The sequence below is a fragment of the Dasypus novemcinctus genome, chromosome 4 (assembly GCF_030445035.2).
Source record: "Dasypus novemcinctus isolate mDasNov1 chromosome 4, mDasNov1.1.hap2, whole genome shotgun sequence".
NCBI lineage: Eukaryota > Metazoa > Chordata > Mammalia > Cingulata > Dasypodidae > Dasypus > Dasypus novemcinctus.
In genome coordinates this window covers 3,297,434-3,320,561 of record NC_080676.1, presented here as the reverse complement: position 1 = coordinate 3,320,561, position 23,128 = coordinate 3,297,434, and the positions used below count along the sequence as shown (strand labels likewise).

The 23,128-nt window shown below is 37.7% G+C and overlaps 1 protein-coding gene across 15 annotated transcripts in view; it reads right to left on the bottom strand.

Moving 5' to 3' along the window:
* The window catches only part of CEP63 (centrosomal protein 63), an 81,541-nt gene that overhangs the window by 6,156 nt on the left and 52,257 nt on the right, over positions 1 to 23,128 (bottom strand). For 11 of the 15 annotated variants that reach the window (XM_058294984.2, XM_012519052.4, XM_071214510.1 and 8 more), the window contains 9 exons: positions 19,931 to 20,164; positions 19,570 to 19,709; positions 18,541 to 18,678; positions 14,491 to 14,605; positions 13,179 to 13,376; positions 10,315 to 10,401; positions 7,095 to 7,285; positions 5,671 to 5,950; positions 759 to 4,093 (listed from right to left, as the gene is read on the bottom strand). In XM_058294984.2, the coding sequence (XP_058150967.1) occupies positions 3,935 to 4,093; positions 5,671 to 5,950; positions 7,095 to 7,285; positions 10,315 to 10,401; positions 13,179 to 13,376; positions 14,491 to 14,605; positions 18,541 to 18,678; positions 19,570 to 19,709; positions 19,931 to 20,164 (1,542 nt within the window). In that variant the 3' untranslated portion in view covers positions 759 to 3,934. Of the gene's footprint in view, positions 1 to 758; positions 4,094 to 5,670; positions 5,951 to 7,094; positions 7,286 to 10,314; positions 10,402 to 13,178; positions 13,377 to 14,490; positions 14,606 to 18,540; positions 18,679 to 19,569; positions 19,710 to 19,930; positions 20,165 to 23,128 lie in introns of those variants that run through there. The other 4 variants (XR_011648560.1, XR_011648561.1, XR_011648563.1 and 1 more) reach the window with 1 other exon arrangement.

The following is a 23,128-nucleotide window of genomic DNA, read 5'->3' as shown; positions in this document are numbered from 1 at the left end:
AAAGGATAGGGACTCAACCCAAGTCACGCCCCAACTGATGTAGTCCAACCATAATACTAAGCAACCTCATCAAGTAATCTAATCAAAGCCCCTCAACTGAATTTAATGCAATCAACGGGTATCACATCCAGAGGAATAGTTTACAAATATAATCTTTCTCTTTTGGGGACTCATAAAATAACCTAAAACTATCTATCATATATAGTGATGTAGCATTTTTTCTATTAAAGAAGTTAATGCTCACAATGGCTACTATGCTAGCCACTGGGTCTAAGTGCTTTACAAATATTATTCCTCACAAAAAAACATGTTTATTTCCCTCTTTTTACAGCTGAGACATGAAAATGTTAAGTAGCTTGCCCAAGGTCATACAGCTAATGGGTGGCAGAGTTGGTATTATGAACAAGGTTGTCTGACTCAAGTCCATGTTCTCTCCTTCTAGGTTAAAGCTCTATCTCTTTGCTGGAAAGAGCTTTGTCAAATGTGTTGTCCCTTGGCAACATGGGGCTCCATGGGAAAGTAGTGTCCAACCTACAGTTAGAACTCAATTTTTTCTTTTCCTCTTTGGTTAACATCTACATAGGAATCCATTCAAAATTTCACTGGAAATCCAGGCCAAAAGGAATGAGATAATTCACCAATGAAACACAATCTGTAAACACCAAAAGCAGACTGCAGACTCCTCATCTTTTCATCTCATTTGAAAACCCTAACCACTGAACATGTTTTTTAAATATGTATTAATGAAATAACTCAAATTTAGTTTTGACACATTTTAATATTTGGATGTATTTTTGAAAAATAAAGCTGAGAGATTAAATTATAATCAAATGTTCTGACATAAATCTAGACAATTAACTAACTTTAGAAAACAGTGTGTTTTAAAAAATATATAATTACTCATGATTTCTTAAATATTTCCAGTGTCTACAGAGTCTGTCATTATTCCTCCAAGTCAATATGTACTATGAACATTTCAGAAGCAGGATTATAGCCTATAAATTTTAAGCTGAAGTTTGGAACTTTCTGAAACTCAGAAATCCTCTCATACTAATCCATGTTGTAGAAATCCATTTCATACCATCAGATACATATTTTTCAGTAAATTCCCTCAACCCATGAGGAATTATCCCCATTTTACAGATAAGTACAATGAAGCCCAGGATGGCAGTGATTTTCATTTGTCCCGCATTTGCTGGGTATCTATTACGTGTTGGCCAGCACAATGACTGAGCACATAGGGAGGGCCTTGATGCATTTTTTAAGTTTTCAGCTTAGTGGGGAAGACAGAACAGTAAAGAGGATAGCACAGAGTGGTCCTTGAGAGGGGCACACAGGGTTTTGTGAGAGCAATGAGAAGAAATCTCCAAGTCTAGTCAGGGGATGTAGGAAGGCTTTGCTAAGGGAGCATAAAGTGGCCAAGTAAATGGGACACGTGAAAGTGTGGAAGAGGAGGCAGACCTAAGTACAGACCCATATACAGAGGCACAGAGGGTGCATCTGTGAAAGGACAATTATCTACTGGTTCAAAATATCTGACCATCTCCCAAGTGCTGGGCTTGGGCTAGGTAATGAGGATCCCACCATGAGCCAGATGGACAAAGTCCTTACCCTTATAGAGCTTAATTCTAATGGTAGAGCTAGGCCATAAAAACATAAATCAAGTAAAATGATTTCAGATAGGATTTCCTCCAATGGAGGAAAAAAATCAGGATAGTAAGCCAGAGGGACTGGGACGAGCAGGTTTTGGATAAGGTAGTCAGGAAAGGCCTTTCTACAGCAGGACACTGGAGTGCAACCCAAGAGATGAGAAAAGACCAATCACGGGATGAAGTGAGAGAAAGGGATTCCAAGTAAACAACAAGCACAAAGACCCTAACAGTTTAAATCATGCTGCATTTAACAAGCAGAAAGGTCAGAGTGGTTGGAGCACAGTTAAAGAAAGATGCAGTGGCTGAAGTAGGCAGGGCCAGGTTAACGAGAGTCCAGTGGACTATGGCAAGCCCTTTGGATTTTATTCTGAGTACAATAAGAAGCCTTTAAAGGTTTAAGGCAGGTAGTGGTGATATTATGTTTCTAAAGGCTCACTCTGAAGGTTCTGAGGAGAATGAATTGTTGGGTTCAGGAGTAGAATGCCAGTGAGGAGACTACTGCCAGAATCCACTGAGAGAATGGGGCAATCCAGATCAGGCAGCAGAGAGAAATGGCTGGATCTGAGACATATTTTGGAGGCAATTGACAAGATTTCCCAATGGATGGGATATGGAGGTGTGGCAAACATGGTGCTAAGTCCTGAGACAGTGAATCTTAGCAAGAGAGAGATTCAAGATTTCTCTTCTGGAAATGTTAAAAGTGAGATTCTTATCAGTCATGGAAGAGAAGATGTCTCACAGGCAATTGGGACAGACAACAATCCTGAAGAGAAGTAAAGATTAGCAATGAATGTAGTATGTTTATCAGTCTATAGATGGTAATTAAATCTGGGGATGGAATAGTCTATGGAGAATATATTGCTTGAGAAAACCCAGGTCAAAGCCATAGGGGGCACTCTGACATGGAGGTCAGAAGAGGAAAGTCAGCAAAGTAAAAGGAGATGGAGTAGCCAGTGACGAGAGTAAGGGGAGGCAGAGGCAATGAAGTCATTAAAGCAGAGAGGGAGAGGTCAGCTGATTAGACTGAGGGCAAAGATGTTTAATTCAACAACATAGAGGCATGGGTGATCTCGAGAGCAGACCAGTTTCCTGGTGGGTAGAGAAGTGGGGTTGAAGGAGGTTAGGAAGAAACAGTCATTGAAGACAACTCTTTCCAGAAATGTTGGGGTGAAGGGGAACAAACATATGGAGCAGTAGAGAAGCATATGGCATTGAGGGGTGTTGTTTTGATTTGAATAAAGAAAGGAGAAATAACAGGATGTTTGTATGCTAATGGAAAAGATCTGCTAGAGAGGGGGAACTCGCAGGAGCCACATCATCAAGCTAGCAAGGACACTACATTTTACCTTCTAATTGTCTCCAGGCCCACACTCTATTGTCTCCTTTGCCGAATCTATTTCCTCTGATGCTCAAATGCTGGCATCCTTCAGGGCTTCTCTCTATACACCCTCCTTGGTGGATCTCATCAATTCCCATGGTTTCAAATGCCTCCTGCAACACAGATAGCATGTATATTTCTATCTTGGTAGAAACCTCTCCTCAGCAATGCAGATCCTAAAAACTTCCGTTGGATGTCCAACTACCCCACATATTAAACCAGTCCTGCCTCCACCCCACACCTCTCTCTCTCATATATGAGTTTTGAGCAAAAGCATACTTCTAGCCAAACTGCCTTAACCTGACCTTCTTTGTGTACTTCTAGCCTAACTGTCCATATTATACTGTAGGAATGATAGGCAACTGCTTTCCTGTTATCTTAATCCAGAAGTTCCCATTTAATCTTCACACACAAAAAATGTAATGTCCTCCTCTGAGGTTTAGAGAAAGAAGAAGAACCAGCCCAGTTTCACATGGCTAATAACCAGTATATGACTCTATTTATGAATCTAGATCTGATTCTCAAATCTATGCTTCTACTACATACTTCCCTTACAGGAAGTCTCTCTATAGTTACTTTATTTTCAACATGTATTATAAAATCTTTAATTAGTACATAGATATTCACATTTAAGTCAGCAAAAGAGAGTATAGCTTTTGATAATATGAGAAAAAGGTCTAACAAAATGGTTTATTCTCATAAGTATTGTTGGAAGGAGTCTGTTAAATAAACCATGACAGTGAAAACGCTGATCATTTTTTCAGAATTCTTCACAACTGTGTTAGTATGAAGCATCTTTTTAAATTTCATATGTACATGTTTTTAAAGAGCCGCTATTTCAGACTACAGTAACTCTTCAGTGTTTATTTTTATGTCCAAGTTTGTGATTTTTTCAAAATGCTACTTAAGAGCTAGCTGTGAATTGTTTCACTGTCTTTTCACTCTCCCGTTTCAGTTCTTCAATATGGGCATCCAGGCGCTCTAGAATATGAAGGGACCTCAGTTCCTCCTCTTCCAAAAATCTTGTAGCTATTGTACCAAGGGGAGACACAGGCAAGGGACTCTAGAAGAGAAACACATTTTGACATGTGTAAGTAGGTAAAATACTATATTTCTAAGACAAACTATCCTGATATTTTCTAACAGTATTAGAAGGGGCTTTTTTAAAATATAGTTTTTCCTCTCAAGATATATTTTTTTGTTTTCTTAACACCAAGAACAGTAAAAATATCAATAAGTTCTTCAAAAGTTAACACAGACCCTTTTCCTTTCTGATTTAAGTTTTATGTATGTATAGTGTTATATGAATATAAAACTAGTTATTGGTTGAAAGAATATCCTGATTTATACCTGCATATCCTTCTATACCCCAGAAGAGAGATACATAATGCCTGTTATTTCAAACTCACCTAAAAAATCTGAATATATTGCTTTCATTTTAAAACACAGAAAATCTATCAAAAATAAATCTGATACCAGTTAAAATCAGTATTTCCCTCTTCCAAAATCCCAGTCCACAATCCCTTATCCAAATCCCTTGGGGCCAGTTTCATTTCAGAATTCAGACATATTCAGATTTTAGAAAGGTAATATAGGACAAATACCATATATTACCCAAGTAGCGTCTAAGGTAACATTCCATAATCAAACACCTTGATATTTCTGAAGCAAAATGCATTGAAGGCCACACTGAGAGGGATAAATATAAAGTATACATATTATCATATCCTATCAGTTCAGTTCAGGTTTTGGTGTCAAATTCTGCTGCCAAACATAAGAAGAAAGTTTAGTTTTCAGAGTCTTTGGATTTCAGAATCACAGATAAGAAGTCAGAAACTGCATATCCTTTATTTTGAAAACTAAAAGAAAAATTTTCCATGGACTTACTAGCATATTAAAAAGGGGAAAATGCTGAACTTGTACTTGTACAGGGACATAAGTGTGAAAGGAAATGAGTTGACTTGAGTGCAAGCATTTCAGTACAAAAGGGACAAAGATGGTAGAGTCTGCACAGCAGCTGCAGGACTAAGGGGCCAGTGCAACGTCCAGGGGCAGACTCAGCCGACAGGCCACCGCTGTGCAGACCAAAGCAGATTCTGGACACTTCAGATAGACTTCTTTCCTCTCCTTCCATTCGCCCCCTTTTTCCTTCCCAACAGTTCCTTTTTTTCCTTTGCCACTGCCTATACCTCAGAAATATCCTGGCATCCAGATACATTACTTAAACCAACATTCCAGTACAAAATTGATCCTCTCAGAAAAATGAAGGAAGGGTATTTCCAATTAATGTTAAGACAAACAAATATCTATAAATTAAGTTGTATTTCACTATGTGATTATACCAAATACCACTGACAGTACAATTTGGATGAACTGTATGCTTTATTAATATGCATCAATAAAATTGATGTGTTTAAAATAAAAGTTATACTTCAGAACTAGGATGTATTTCAAAAAGTGTCTTGGCTGAATGTGTCTTTACAAACACCATTAGCTGAAATACAACTTATGATAGACAACAAAAAAGAAAAAAAAAAGTATTGTAAAAAAATCACCCTCTTCCCCCTTTAAAAAAAAAATCCCTAATACAACCAAATTAAATAAACTCAATAAACTAGTAAAATCAGAAAGTTTTCTTACCAGAGATATTAACTCTTCTTGGTCATTCATACTCTCAGACATAGTCTCAGAAAAATTGGTTTCATTTGCATCTAGCATGGAAGGCAAAGAGTCAGTTTTACACATAAAGTGAGAAGGCAAAGAGATGGTGGAGCTGCCAGGGCTGAGATGAGGACTCAGGGGGCTGAGGATCCCGGAGATGGGGTCTATGCTATCTGATGCCGGCCTTCTCGGAGACCCAAGGTCTGCTTTGTAGTGCTCAGTCTTTACTCCATCATGTCTGCACTGGCCATGGGTGGGCCTGGATAACAGAATAGAAAACAAAACAAAAAAATTGCAGGTACTTTGCTCTTTCCCGACAAAAATGTTTCAAGAAGTTCACTTGAAAATTAATTAACAGGCTAACTAGTAAGGCTATAATTTACAAAATGAGCAGCCTACTCAGACCAGGTGTTCTTTCACTCATCCAGGCCCACATGTCCAGTCCCCACTGCCAGGCCCCTACCCCTTTAGCACTTACAATATAGTGAGGAAGGCAAACAAGCTGCCAGAGCCATCCGGTGATAAACGTAAGCTAGGAGGAGTGCTGGCACATGGCTGCAGATAAGGGTGCCTCGCCCCACTGGGAGTGGGTGAGGAAGTCAGCAAAGGCTCCTGCCAGGAAAGCCTAACGCCAGAGGGAAGAGCTGAAGCCAGGTGTTTTTTCACTGAAGGCTTACTCCTTATGGTAACAGCCTATACTTAATTGATCAGAAATGCAAAGGAAGCTTTTATAAAAAGCCAAAGTATACTTCTTATGGGGAAAGTAGGACTGGGAATGTGAGCTCAGCAAGAAAAGGCGCAGGGGAATGCAGGTGCTATTTAGCACCTACATCCAGAGTGCACAAAACCAAGGCTTTAATAAAAGCGTTATACAAACTCTCCATTTTAAAAAATCTAATAGCAGTTTATGTATATTGTCCCTCAGAATTAAACATAAAGAGTCCTTTGATGAAGATTCAATTTCTGTAGTCATAAATTATTCTAAAAGAAATGAGAACTATGGGAAGCGGATGTGGCTCAAGCAATTGGGTTCCTGCCTACCACATGGGAGGTCCCTGGTTCGGTTCCCAGTGCTTCCTAAAGAAGGCAGTGAGCTAGTATGATGGGCTGGTGCAGTGAGCTGATGCAACAAGATGATGCAACAAGAGACACGAGGGAAAACATAATGAGAGACACAACAAAGCAGGGAGTGAAGGTGGCTCCAGTGATGAAGTGCCTCCCTCCCACATCAGAGGTCCCAGGTTCAGTTCCCAGTACCTCCTAAAAAAGACAAGGAAGACAAGCAGACACAGCAAGTGCAAACAATGAGAGGGTGTGGAGAAATAAATAAATGAGATTAAAAAAAGAAACGAGAACTATATTATAATAATACACATTTTAAATAAGCTTTAAAGAAATTTTACTTGAACGCTATTGCTCTTCTGTGGGTTGGCTTAAAGTTTCCATCATATTTGCAGGGGCCCATCTGAGTGGAAATCTCCAACTTAGATTTGGTATCCATCAATTCTTTCTGTAGTTGCTGATTTTCAGATACTAATTTATTTAATGCCTCAATATAATTCTCCTGGAGGTCTGCTAGAGAAATCTCTTTTGCCTAATGAAAAAGAATACTAGAGTCACTTAATTTGCATAAGAATACCTATAGAGCTATAATACCACTGGTGGAAAACTTCACTTTTTTTTACTTGTACCTATTTAATCTACGGCTTACTTTGGATAAAGTGAAGATTCAATTTTAGCCCCCTTAAGACTCACGTCAAGTAATAAACAAGAGAAAAAGGGTTCTGTTTCTCAGAGTAAATGGAAATGGAAAACTAGAAGCACAATGGGATTCCCTGATGTGCTAACAAAAATGCAAGGAGCTAGAGGAAGGATGGAAGCAGAAAGGAAAAAAAGCTAACACAGAGACTCTAAAACAGAGAAAAAGAAAGAAAATAGCCGCCATGGGTTGTTCTTGGAGAAGGCTGAATAGCCCCAGAAGACCTATGGAAGAAAACAAAGAGATCTAGTTCAAAGACAGAAATTTGAACAAAAGGTTTTTAAAAGTAATTGTGTTAGCAGGGAAAACTTTAAACAAACACTCTCTCGTCTTAAAGACTTTGACAGAATTTTGACACCTACCCTTGTACATGACACAAATGAGGACATGTAAAGTAGCATTCAAGCAGAAGGTAGGAAACACTATCCTGATCTGGTTTTAGTTCTCTGATCATAAATTTTATTGCTCTTCAATTGCAGAGGTTTCCTGAAGAAGAGGTAGCCTGGATCTTTTTTCCTTTTGTTTTTTTTAATGACAAAATATTTTCATTAATATTCTGCAAAATTATGGTAATCTTCTTTGGAGTTTAATATGATACTTAGCTCGGTAAAGAATCTTTGGAATCTTTGGAATCTAGTTAAGAGTGGTTTGACAAACAGAATTTGCCTAACAGACATTAAAACATACCTGTTAACTAAATTATAACTAAAGCATACCTGTTAACTATTTGTGTATCAGTAGTGAAAATAGTTACAAAATCTTTCAACAAGCTGTCAATGCCAGACAAAATCTCAAATTTAAACATATGCAGGACATGAGTTAAACTCAAACTACTAATATTTTTTAAAATGTGGTAAATAATTTATCAGAGCTACTGCTTTGATTATTAAGCTAATTATATAATTTATTAAAATAGATTCTTAACCCAACGTTCATCCATAAAATTCTACCTCCCAAGGTGGTAAAATACAAAAGGGCCCTTTCTAGTAATTATTCTTAATAATACACATAACATGTTTATACTGTGTGTAACTTCAAAACCAGAGAAGCCTAAACTGCTGACAAGATTTTACCTGCCAGAGTTTGAAGTCTGATGTCATTATAAATACATTTTTTTTTTAATTTATGCTTGCCTTTGCTAGGCATCTTTTTAAAATTTCTCAAACACCTCTATTTTATTAGCAACAATTACAGATAAATGAATGTAAAAAGTAATACATAAACTGAGTAGCAAGCACAAAAGAATAGACAGCTTTGCCACCGTTAGATGGAGGTTTCAGGAGAAAATGAGCTAAAAAGAATTTCTGGTCACAGTCTGGTTTAAACTTCCTTGAGAGTTCCCAAATCTTAAATATGAACAGAATATCATTGGCTAAGATAAGGTTCCTTAATTCAGATGTTGCCAAATTCTAAGCCTTTTGAGGATTCCGTGATATAAATCAAGTTGCTTCTTGGCTTTCTCCACTGCTAGCTTAATGGTGGCTCTATCGGGGCATAGAATGTCATTTATCAACCATCCATCATTGCCACCTTACAAAGTGTTTAGCTGTTGTCTCCTCTCCTATTTTCCCATCCTGTGGGTTTATGTTTTTTAAAAAAAAATCCTTTCATTTACAGTGTTAGGGGGTTGAGGACATGAGCAAGAATAGAAACATGTTTTCATCTGGCATCTTAAATGACAGTATACTATTAATATGCCATAGTATAGAAAGCCACAATTAACTAATCCTTCTATAGATGAACATTTAGTTTATTCAAAATTTTGGATACTACAAACATTACTGCAATGACCATTTTTATACATTTGTTCCTATAGGATGGGTTCTTTGGGAATGAAAACTGATATAACCTTTCTGGAGAACTGAATATTCAGCAATGACTATCAAAATCATATTTACAAATTTGATAGATATTACTAAATTGTCCTCCAAAAAGAACATTTCAATTCACTTTCTCATTAACCAAGTGTAAGAGAGCTTGTTTCCCTATATTTTGTTTTGATTATCAGAGAGGTTGAATAGTTTTCCTTGTTTGCTGGATATCTGTATTTTTCTATGAATTTTCTATTCATATTCTTTGACCATTTTTCTATTGGGTTATTTTTATTATCTTGTAAAAAACCCTTATGTATTAATATAAATATTAGACTTTTATCTGTTTATAGAGTGCTTTTGCCCAATCTATTTATCTTTTACCACCCAGAAATTTTATAATTCTATGTTGTAAAATTAATTGTGTTGTAAAATTCTTTAGGGTTTCTGTATTTTCTCTCATGTTTAGAAGAGTCTAATCCTCCAGAAAGGTTATAGAAATAGTTCCCCATATTTATAGGAGGACTGTTGTAATAGGAACCCTATCTAAGGCAGGAATCCTAGCTTATTCATCCTTGTGCCTTTCATCATGCCTACTATGATGGCTTTGAATAAAAGAGGTTCTAGAACATTTGAATAAATGAATGATATCTCGCAGAAATACAATTAAAACTAAATTATTTAAAGACAAGATACTTTATAATCAAAAGATATTGTGAACATAGTTATAATAACAGAACTTATTGTATGCTTATTAAGTGCCAAGCACTATATGCTAAGTCCTTTGTATATATTCTCTGTATTAAAACACAAACTGTACATGTATCTTATCAAACACATAATATAAAAAAATATATCTTTCTATTGCTCAAGTAGAGAGTCACATTTTGCTCATTCCATCATTGTCTTAACGTTCTTTTATCTGAGAACGTTTCTGCAGAGATCATTCCACTGGTTTGGTCGTACCTCTCTCTTTATAGTACTGATATTTACAAAGTGACTTTTCAAAGGCTTACATAATTTTTTTTAAAAGTTAAGTTTATATCTATATACCTCATGTAAACCCAATTCCAATTTTGTCACTGTTTCAGAAAGATGATGATTTTCTAACTTGAGTGACTCCAGCTGATCCAAAATCACCTGAGGAGGGAAAGAACAGAAAATAAACAAATACAATAAATCAAATGCATCTTACAAAATTTTTCCACATGTAATTTTCATTAGGCTAAGTTACATTCTTCACTCACATATGTATATATGTAAATAATTTCCAGGAAGATAAAAAGGTATTACCAAGGTGAGTTACCACGCACGTGATGAAAAGGTAATTCTACGATGATGAATCAAGTGGTGAAGGAACAGGGCTTCAGTCCACTACTAACTCCCTAAGCACTCTCCTGGGGTAGCTCCTATATTTTGGTTCCTATCTCCAACATCAAGTGGAACTACACTCCTTTCACAATAAAATAATTTACTCTTCAGCCTTCATTCTCCATAGCTTTTTTGCTTGACCATTCCTATTTGAAAAGCTTCCCGCTTTCGTTGGCTTCTTGCTTCCTTAGAGAACATCACCTGGTTTCCTCCGTAGTTTTAAACTCCATTTTCCCTAACTGAGTGGTACTCTAAGCTTGGTCTGTGTCTCTGCTCCTCATATGCTATACTTTTTCATCATAGTCTAGGTTCCTCAGGACATTCCAAATACCACTGTCATGCAAAGACTCTCACAGCTAACCCTAAAAACCTAACTCTGCTTTTAATCTTGAACCCCAGGTCTGAGGAATTGACTAATGGACTTTTCCATATTAAAATGCAGCCTTTAGCTCAAGCCAAAGGTGCCAAAACAATGCCCCTTCCACCAACTTCCCTATTTTGGGGTACCCTTCACACAAACTCATTATCCTCCCTCCAAACGTGCTCCATATCTTTTCTCAATTTCACTAAAGAACACCACTTCCCAGTCAGTTGCCCAAGCTTGAATCATGAGCGACATCTTTCCTTAACTCTGTCTACCTCACCCTCCCAGTCCAACCCATACAAAGTCATGTCAGTAACTCTAGAATTCATCTATTTCCCTTTTAATCCTCTGCCTGCTGCTTATGCCACACCGTCTGTTACATCAGATGCTATAACAGCACCTGAGTGGTTTCTTTTGTCTCCTTGCTTGTTCTCCACACTACTCCCATAGAGATCTTCCATTCCTGTTTAAAGCCATTTTCTACTGACCTCAAGATGACACTCAAACTCCTTAACATGGCTGACAGAGCCCTTAAGGAGCTAGTCTCTGCTTAGATCTCCAGTCATCTCTTGATAATTGCCTCACTTAACATCTAGTTTTGGGAAGCAGACTTGGCCCAGTGGTTAGGGCGTCCATCTACCACATGGGAGGTCCGTGGTTCAAACCCCAGGCCTCCTTGACCTGTGTGCAGCTGGCCCATGTGCAGTGCTGATGCGCGCAAGGAGTGCCCTGCCATGCAGGGGTGTCCCCCGCGTAGGGGAGCCCCATGCGCAAGGAGTACGCCCCGTAAGGAGAGCCGCCCAGCGCCAAAGAAAGTGCAGCCTGCCCAGGAATGGCGCCGCCCACAAGGAGAGCTGACACAAGATGATGCAACAAAAAGAAACACCGATTCCCGTGACGCTGACAACAACAGAAGCAGACAAAAAGAACACGCAGCAAATGGACACAGAGAACAGACAACTGGGGTGGGGAGGGGGGAAGGGGAGAAAAATAAATGAAAATAAATCTTTAAAAAAACACACACACACACACACACAAACACATCTAGTTTCAGCCACAGAGAGCACGTTACACTCTCTCTTAGAGACTTCTGAGTGAATCTTTCCTTTGCCTGAAATATTTTCCCTTCCTGTGGTGGTTTGTAGCTATGTACTAGAAAAGCATGTTCTTAAACTTAATCCATTCCTATGGGTGTGAACCCTTATAAATAGGGCCTTTTGATGAGGTTACCTCATTAAGCTACAGCCAAGCTGAATCAGGTGGGTCTTAATCCTATTTCTGAAAGCCTTAAAGGAAATGTCTCAGAGAGAGAAAGGAATTAGGAGCAACCAGAAGCTGTAAGCCAATAGAATTGAGAAGAAAGGTGAGACCACCATGCTCACTGCCACGTGACAGAAAAGCCAAGGACCGAGGACCACCAGCAGCCCCTCCATTAAGCCAATCTTCTGGGAGAAAGCCTTTATTTTGGGCTTCTCCTAGCCTCAAAACCGTGAGCCCATACATTTCCGCTGATTAAGGCAACCCATTGCATGGTATTTGGTTTAGCAGCCAGCAAATTAAAACATTCTCCCTCACCCAACTAATTCCTGTTCAGCCCTCAGATCTTAACTGAGACCCCATGCCCTCTGGGAAGCCTCCGAATTGAGTGGCCTAGGTCTGGTAGGCCTCAGGTATGCTCCCTCGCCCTGGAGCCTGATGCCGCACACTACTGAAATGGTCTCTCTTGTTTTTCTCTGTTTACTCTCACCTCTCCAACAATCCTCACAAGAAGGCTTGTCAGTCAGTATTCCCTCAACGCCAGGCAATTGTCTACTAAAAATTTATTAAATTAAGTATTATGGAAACTATATCTTCAATACATTCAATCTTCAAAAACATGCTTCAGGGGAGCAGGTATGGCTCATGCAGTTGAGCACCTACTTCCCACACGGGAGGTCCTAGGTTTGGTCCCTGATGCATCCTTAAAACAAAAACAAACAAAAAGCACACAAATGAAAAAACCTAACTCAGGGGAACCAATATGGCTCTGTGGTTGAGTGCCGGTTACCCACATATGAGGTCCTGGGTTCAATCCCTGGCCCCAGTATCAAAAAATAAATGAAAATTAAAATTAAAAAAATAAAAATATATATATATAAAATAAAAGAAAAATTTTTAAAATGGGGTTTTGTTTAAACTTCACCTTGTGCTCCATTGCTTTTTCTTCTGCCTTTTCGATTTCTGCTTTGAGTCGCTTTTCCATGTCTGAGGAAGAACCTTTGGCAGAAGCAATAGCGATATCTCGCTGATGCAACTCCCGAGTTAGGTGGGAGATTTCCATCTTCATTCCTTCTAGTGCAGAACTGTAACTCTGCTCAGCCTGTAAAATCTGTTCTTTCAACTACAAAGAAACAGAAAGGAAAGCACCAAAATTTAGAGAAAGCATCTAGAAAAAAAAATACATTAATAGTTAATATGGGTTCTTTTAGAATTATTTTTAATATTATTTTTTTAACAAATCAATTTCACTGATACATATTAATAAAGCATTCAATTCATCCAAGCATACAATCAATGGTATTTGGTATAATCTCATAGTTGTGCATTCATCACTTCCATCATTATTAGAGCATTTTCATTATTTCAAAGTAATAATAATAATAATTTAAAAAACATGGTTTTACTTTAGCTAAAGACATGAAATTTTTCCTAGGTTAAATCTGCAGAAAATTAGCAATTTACCAAGTTGCATATCTGTACTGAAGGGCAGGTGGTTACATCAACAATTTTATTGGATCTCAAAATAGGAAGAGACAACAGATTATTCAAATGCTGAGGAACAGCATCAAAGTCCATGTACACTTTATTTAGAGGACAGCACCTGTGACCTTCATTCTTTCTTTAGTTGCAAACCTAAAAATTTTGCTTATATGGTTTTCTGGTCCATGGAATATAATAAACAATAAATAGGCAAGAGGAAGAAAGGGGCTAAAAGTAATATAAAAAATAAGGAAATAATAATAATAATAAAGGCAGCAAACAAAGCAGCCAGGGCCCAGTAAGGTAGAGATGAACAGTTCCACGTACCTTAACAGCTAGAGATGATATAACTAAATCACAGCACAGAAGGAAAATATATCCATAACTACCTTCAATCAATAAGAAAATATTAAATGATAGCTCGTATTTCTTTTCATAAAGAAGAAAGTATATATCTTTTAAAGAGTTTTTCATCAAAAAATGTCTAAAAATAATGTTTGTTTTTAAATAAAGTTTTAGAGTTCAAAGGGGATATGCTTTAATTATCTTAAAAATATTTATATGACATTCCTGAGGATGCCAAAGAATAACGGTGCTTTCACTAAGCACATTCCAGGTGCTCTTCCACTCCTGAATATCAACTTGGTACTCTGGAATACATTTTTCTCTCATTAAATACAACCTCTATAATGCCAACCCATAGCTCAGTCCATAAATGTATACAACTTTGCAATCCCAGGCATACAGATTTTTACATTTTTAATCTCTGTCCTGTACTCATTGTTATGGCCTTCCATCTTTTTCAGTTCTTCATATTTTTCCATTAGTTCTTGACTCAGTTGTTTACATGTTGCACTCACAGATTCCAAACTGTATATCAAAAATAAAATCACATATTTAAACAAAATAAATTAGATTAAGTTACTCTCTTAATGTCTAAGAAAATGCTTGCCAATGTGTTAAACATCACTCTACTCCCCAAATTAAAACTCATTTCCAAAATCCTCATCACCAGAGGCAGTTAAATCCAACTCTAACTTTCAGATACTTTTCACTTGTGGGTTTTCCTATACTGTCCCTTGCCTAAAATTTAACCAGTTACAAAAATTCTCAAGATTACACAGAAACTTAGCTAATTATTTTCCTCTAGTTGTACAGATGCTGTCATTGTAATCTCAATTTTCACTACACTTATCTATAATTCGATCCTAAACATAACTTCTTTGAAGAATTTTCACCCTAATTTAAGAATTGATCCCTTGGTGACTCCCTCATCAAAAATAAGGAACTCAGAGGAACTACACCTCTCTTATCTCATTGCTCGTTTTCCCCAACATGGTTTTTTGATCCTAAATCAATAAGCTTTACTCATCTGCCAGGTGCCCTTGCTATGCCTGACTTCTTGTTTTTTCATATCTCATGCCCTTGACTACAGAGCACCTGTTGCTTCCATCTGGCAATGGATGCTCAATACCCTTTCAAGAATCACACCAGCATTTACCTCTTCAGAGCTACCCCAGCCTTCATTTCCCCATCACCTTAAATAGAGCTTATTCTCAATTCTTATAGCTATAATGTAGACATTTTCTACAATTTTCAGTACTTATCATGCTGCTTCAAATGGCCCTCAGATCCTTTAACATGTATATTTTGTTTTGAAGACTGCAAATTCTATGATTAAAATAATGTCTTTTACTTTGTATTTCCCTTCAACTTTGTCTATTACTCCCTTTGCCCCTGCATAAGGTTCTAGACTGCTCAGTAAAATAATTATCACCTATGTTAGTTTCCCAACATAGGCAACTTATCAAACAAGCTATCATTCGAAATTACCATCTTTGCAATACAATGACAAAAAAAGAGTTATTTAAATGTATTCTACATTTCCTGTTTTAAGGAATATTTTGTTCAAACAGAACAAAGCAAACTGTCTAAAGGGCTTCTTTTTCTACTTGCTTTTATAAACAACAAAAATTAATAAGAACATTATTTTATTTCTGAACACGGCTATTTGTATTCAATTGTTCCAGTTCTACCTATTTCTAAAAACCCTACTTTATTTATGATTATCGAAGGCTTACAATATACCAAACACTGAGCTAGAGAGACAAAAAAATCAGATAATTTTGTCCTATCTACAGATGGGAAAATTGGGGCTTAAAGAGGATAAGGTATCTGTAGCAGTTTGATAAAGTTATGAATTCCAAAAATAGATATTGGATTATGTTTGTAAACTGTTCTGTACCTGGGCTTGATTAAATTATGATTACGGCTTTGATTAGGCCACGTCAGTAGGGTGTTGGTAGGTGGGGACTCACTGGTAAAAGACATGGCAAAGGACAGAGATGAGGGTTTTGATGTTGGAGTCTGAGGCTGAAGTCTTAATCTGGAGCCCCAGGAAGTAAGCACACAGAGGAAAGAGAAGCAAGCTCTAGGAAGAGAGGAACCCTGAGCCCAGGAAGAAGCAAGCCCTGGGAAGAGAGGAACCCTGAGCCTGGAAAGAAGCAAGACTTGGGAAGAGAGGAAGTCAAGAAGCCTGAACCCATGCAGACATCGGCAGCCATCTTGCTCCAACATGTGAAAAGAGACTTTGGTAAGGGAAGTAACATATGCTTTATGGCCTGGTATCTGTAAGCTCCTACCCCAAATAAATACTCTTCATAATAACCAACCAGTTTCTGGTATTTTGCATCAGTACCCCTTTAGCTGACTAATACAGTATCCATGGTAACAAAGCAAGTCAGAAGCAATAGTCAAGTGTTCAGAGACTAATGAGAGCATAATAAAATACACATTTTAAAATATTATCAAACACCCAATCAATGCAAAATTTACGATAAAAATTTCAGGTTTTTTTCCAATAACAAAAATATTTATTATTTTACTCAATCTGAAGAGTACACATATACCTCAGTAATAATAATAAAGAATATCCTAAGTATTCCAAGGTAGAAAAAGGAAAAAAGCAAAACGTGTGTTTAATATGTACAAAAACAAAGAAAATTATTAGTGATTTTCAGAAAGCAGAAATAAAAGTGAAAATTTAAATATGTATTAAAGATATCCTACAAAAGATAAAAAGGCAATGTTTCCTTACTCCTTTGCCAAAAGGCTAATAGTTTATGTATTATCTTTTATATACAGAAAATGTTACTCTACAAATGATCATGATTAATGTGTTTAAACCAAAGTTAATCAATTTTTTTCAAATTTATTTTCTCCCTGACATGCCTAATTAAAATTGTAACTGGGAAGCAGACGTGGCTCAACAGATAGAGCCTCCTACCACATGGGAGGTCCAGGGTTCAAACCCCAGGCCTCCTTGACCCATGTGGAGCTGGCTCACATGCAGTGCCGATGCATGCAAGGAGTGCCCTGCCACACAGGGGTGCCCCCCTCATAGGGGAGCCCCACGCGCAAGGAGTGCGCCCCGTAAGGAGAGCCGCCCAGCACGAAAGAAAGTACAGCCTGCACAGGAATGGCGCCGCACACACGGAGAGCTGACGCAACAAAAAGAAACACAGATTCCCAGTGCCACTGATAAGGATAGAAGCGGTCATGTAAGAACACAGCAAATGGACACAGAGAACAGACAACGGGGCCGGGGGGGGGGGGGGGAGTTTGGGGGAGGAAGAGGAGAGAAATAAATAAAAAATAAATCTTTAAAAAAACAACAAAGTATCAAACTCTCATAGTCAAAAAGTTTAGAGATATGACAAACAAAAAAGTTTACATACAAGTATGACAAGGATAGGCATGGTATAGCTTTAGTCAGGATTCAATCAACACCCCAGGAAATACCAACAGCCCTGCAGAACAGGAAGAAGGAGCACTACATGTCAATCATGATCTCACCAAGGGCATTTTCAGTGTGGTGAGAGGGATGAAAGCCAATTGAAGAGGGTTTTGAACAGGGGAAAAGTGAAGACATAGAGCAAGTATAGATAACTCTTGAAGAATATGGCTTTAAAAGGGGTGTTTATGGGAAGCAGATGTGGCTCAAGCAATTGGGTGCCCGCCTACCACATGGCAGGTCCTGGGTTCGGTTCCTGGTGCCTCCTGGAGAAGGAAAGCAAGGCATTGAGCAGACATGGCAGGTTAGCATAGCGAGCTGATGCAATAAGATGATTCAATGAGATGATACAATGAAGAAACACAACGCAAGACACAACAAAGCAGGGAGTGGAGGCGGCTCAAGTGATTGGGTACCTCCCTCCTACCTGGGAGGGACTGGGTTTCATTCCCAGTGCCTTCTAAAAAAAAAAAAAAAGAGCATGAGCACATAATGAACAGACAAAGAGAGCAGACAGTGAGTGCAAACAACGAGGGCAGAAAGAGAAATAAATAAAAGATATCTTTTTAAAAAGGGGGAGGGAAAGCTTAGAAATGTGGAAGCAACTTGATGTAGATGTAGGGTTAAAGCAGGGCTTTTATTTTTTTCCCAAGTTGGGAGATATATAGTATGTTTTAAACCAAAGGGAGTGATTCAGCAGCAATTGATGATGCAGAAGAAGAGAAAGTCAATAACTGGAGGTACAGTGCACAAGTAGAGCCTTAAGAGCACAGACATTTCATTCATCAATTCACCCATACTAAGAGATCACGGCCACATGGGAGATTCGGTGTTGGAATGACTAGGAAGTTGTGCTAATCATAGCTCAATGAAATAAGTTGGGCCATTTGTGCATGCTAGAAAAAAACCTATTTTTACACTAAGAATACTATATTAGTTTATCAATATGATAGTCAATTTAAAATCATTTTAATAACCTCAAAGGTTTTGGAATGTGTATATAAATATCTACCTGCCTTCAAGACGAGTCACCTCTGCCTGCAGGAGTTCTTCACTGCTGTGGTTGAAATCCAGTTGGGAGAGCACAGTTTCTAAGTCCCCCTGCTCTTGAGAGGCATACCTCCTTTCTGCCTGAGACTCTTCCAGCGACCTAGGGAAGGATGATTGATAAAAGCCTTTAATCTTTGGAAACAAAAACAAGCAACACACAACCCGTTTGAATTTTCCAATTGTGTTTGGAATTCTTCAGTTTGTCTCCTTCTTTACTAAAAAAACACTGGAAGAGTAAACAGGAATGATGCTTCTCAAAAAAGTTAGTAGCAAATTTACTTCTTTCTCACCTGGGATTTAGCCTGTTGAATCAAGGCAGAAAGAAAGGAAAAATGACCAAAATCACTTGGTTGACACTTGATACCTTGAGCCAAAGAAAGTGAAATTACAAAAGAGGAGAGTCCTGGCAAAAATAAAAGTGTGCACCAGACTTAAACCACATAAAGGAGTATAGTCATTCTATTACTTTCCAAACCTCTCATTTATATACATAAAATTACCATATATACACATAAAATTACTTTAGGACTTTTTTAAAAAAGGGGCTATCTAAATGGTTGGCCAGTATTAATGGTAAGCAGTCACTAATTATGACTTAATCTATCAAAGAGAAGCCTTCTAGAAGACAAGAGCAATTCCTTTCACACTCGGAGTTCCACCAAGGGTGAGGACTGGCCAAGAGGTCTCTAACACTTCAAACATTGCAGGATCTGCTAGAGACCAAACTGAAGGCAGAAAAAAACTAAGCACAATAAATTTTATAGCATTAGAAAAGATAAAACTGAATAAAACACTTAATATGATTAAATTCGAAATTACGGGCAGCATCAAAACTGGTGCTCAATGCCAAGCCACGAAGCAGCTGGGATTAATAATATTTAAGGTTAAATAGGGGAGTGGACATAGCTCAAGCGGTTGTGTGTCAGCTTCCCACATACGAGGTCCTAAGTTCAATCCCAGCCCAGTACCTAAAAAAAAAAATTAAATATACCTTATGATCTCTAGTACATGTTGACTGTCAGTAGCCTTTATTTTTGCTTGCAGTTTCTCCTTTTGAATCTGTGTTTCACGGATGAAATTTTCTTGAGATTGAAGAGTTGCCTTCAATTCTCTCTTCTCTTCTTGCAGAACCTACAAAATAGTCAGGAAAAAGTCATGTATTATTATTTTCCTATTTTGTGAGAAACAGAATCCAGGGAGTCAGATCTATAACTTAAATAATAGGCACAACATTGATATGGCTATCAATATCTGATCCACCTGCCATAGAGTAGGGTCCCTCGATTTTGGGTTATTCTTCTCCCTTAAAAAATTCCTGCACACATTTCTCCAATTACAGTAATTTTACATACCTCTAACAGTTTTTCAGATTCTTTCAATTCTTCTTCTTTGCGCTGCTGTTCCTGCAGAACGGTCATGTTGGTTCCCACCAAGTCATTGACCCTCATGGTGAGGCGCTCTATTTCCAGCTCATTGGCACAGATGGTGTCATTGGCCCGCTCCAACTTACTGCTGAGGTGCTGAATTTCCGACTGGCTGGACAGCTCCACAGACTCTAACTTCTGTTTCCGATTGGCAAGTTGAGCCTAGAAATACATTGAATACCAATAGGTAAAATTAAATGATAAAAGAATTAAAGAATAAATAATGAATAAGGGAGACTAAAATGAACCTGAGTTTCGCTTTCATAAAAACTTCAACTCCACAAACCTGGATTCCTCTCACCTAAGCAGGAGGTGAGTCCCTGGGGAAGGGCAGTCCACCGGAGGGAGCAGGGTCCATTTCAGGGAAACCTAGAGTTCCGAAGGCCTCTCCACTAAGGCCTCTGAACTATCCACTAACGCACCCGTAAGAAACCCAGCATTTTAAGTGTCTCCCCACCCCAGAAGGCACGGCTATGATTATCAATAAGACAACTTTCCTTTTTTCTTCTTATTCCTCAATCTCAATCCTAACCCTAGGAAACCCAGAAAAAAAGGAGGCGGCAATAGGAGGAGGATAATTAAAATCAGGAATTTCCAAATTAATGAAGTTTCTCACTCAAGACATAGGCCTGGCTTGGAGAGAGCAGAGAGGAAGCTTTGAATAAGGGAAAGGTGGATGTTTTGATTTTTCATTCAATCTCAAAAATTTAAACCTGAAATGTATGAAAGAAGCTATACATTCTACATAAAACAGTGTCTACAAGGGGAAAAGGGAAATTTGACAGAACATGAGTGAATGTAATGTTAGAAGAATAAAGTTGTTCTTTGATTGTTCTCACTTATTTCTGCTTTAATAAACCATTTATCTGTTTTTAAAAAATACAGGTGAGGAATTGAAACATATTGGCTATAGTTATAAGTAATATTTAGAAGATGCTCTTTTATAGTTTGTAACAATTGTTTCACAAAAATGAAAGGTGCTGGTGGTGGGGTAATATACGGGAGCCCTGTATGACCACAAAAACTGTTTAACTTGTATGAGGAAAACTGGAATTTTGTTCCTTGAAAAGCAGTTGGAGGGGAGGAAGGATTGGTCTCATCAATTTTTGGACATTTCTGAGCTAAAAGAATTAACCAAAGGTAGCACATCTCAAATTAGTTTCTTTTAATAATGTTTCTACCAAGGTATATAGAAATAAAACTACTTCCTACAGACTTAGATACTATTTTTAGATTATGCATCCCAGCTATAGAAGGTTTTAGATCCCAACTTCCTATTTTCCACAAGTTTTATTTTTTTCTTCAACCACAATTATTTTTAATCTATGAAACAAAATTTCTGTACAAATTCAGTCATTTGTACTACAGTGACATTTATCAGTGATTTGATCTATTGGCTTAATTTACTACAGTTAGTTTCCACAAGTTTCAACTCAGCATCCAGACATGGACTTCACCTACACACTGAATATGAATATAAATCTTCTGTAAGCAAATCTCTCCCATTCTACATATTTCTAAAGGCAAAGGCATACAATTTTATTTTAATTTAAATGGAAACATCTCAGAAAATCCATCTGCCGCAGATTAAAAGATTTTATTGTAAACAAAAAAGACAAAAAAGTAAGAAAATTCTTCACCTTACAACCTATGTTTCCCCAGCTGTACACAGATGCTTTTTCTGGCTATTCTTGCATATTTATTTATTTATTAAGCAGTTTTACTGAGATATATTCACATACCATACACATTCACATAAAGCAGATGGCTAAATAATGTCAATAAACCTGGGGCGGCCGGTTCTGCTGACAAGAATACAAGCAGACACAGAAGAACACACAGCGAATGGTCACAGAGAGCAGACAACTGGGAGGGAGAGGGAGAAAGGCGGAGGAAGGGAAGATAAATAAATTTTTTAAAAATCTTTAAAAAAAGCAAACAAACAAAACCTGGGGCAGGGGTGGGAAAAAAGAGGAAAAGAGACAAGCAATGTTGCATAAATTATAGGTCAATATTCTGGTATAAAGAACCAAATATTTTTTACCAGATCACTAGAATATTGTGAAAGAACATCAACATAGGTTTAGATACACTGGAATAACTGCTAAGTATGCAACTGCCTCCAAACTTTTAAAATACAGTATGAATTATTTTTTTCCAATAAGAAATCTTATACAGAATCCTGTGCAGAATAAATGCACAGATTAGGTGAGAGTGAGAGAGAAGAAAGGGCTAGAAATGCTTGTTGAGCCTCCACCAACCCTACCTTAACCTACACAGCAGCCCAATATACCTCCAAGGTATATTTGAGGATTGGCAGAACAACTTGAAAATCACTGCCCAAATGGACACTCAAGATGAAGACAGCAGAGAATTGCAAAATACTGACATGTTTTTCTTTAATACCTTATACTTGAATACTTTAATGTTATTCAATTTAAATCTGTGATCCTCAACTAAATTCAATGTTTACGTTACAGTTTAAGGTATATTTTTTAAAAAAAGATTTATTTCTCCCCTCCCTCCTTGTTGTTTGCCCTCGCTGTCTGCTGTGTCTGCTTGTCTTCTTTTTAGGAAGCACTGGGAACCAAACCTGGAACCTCCCATGTGGGACGAAGGTGTCCAATCACTTGAGCCACCTCCATGCCCTGCTTGTTATGCCTCTCATTGTATTTCCTCATTGTATCATCTTGCCATGCCTGCCCCTCACATCAGTTTGCTGTTTTCTCATCTTCTGGAAACCAAATCCAGGACATCCCATGTGGTAGGTGGGCACCCAACTGCCTAAGCCACATCCGCTTCCCAAGGTATAGTTTTTAACTAAATTATAGGTTAACCAGTGAGTCTAGATTTGCTACTTAAAAACTAGCAAACTTATAAGTTCTGAAAAATCAAGAATATGGCCTTCTTTCATTGATTCACTATCTCAGTCATCTAAAAATATTCAGTGTATTTAGGCAAAGTTAAAAGTACAGAACCAAATCAAGTATAAATTCTAAATTTTCATTAACTAGAATTAATATACTAGACCTGACCTGTCCAATATAGTAGCAATGAGCTACATGTGGTGGCTATTAAGCACCTGAATTGTAGATGGTTTGAAATGGGATGTCCTGTAAGTATAAA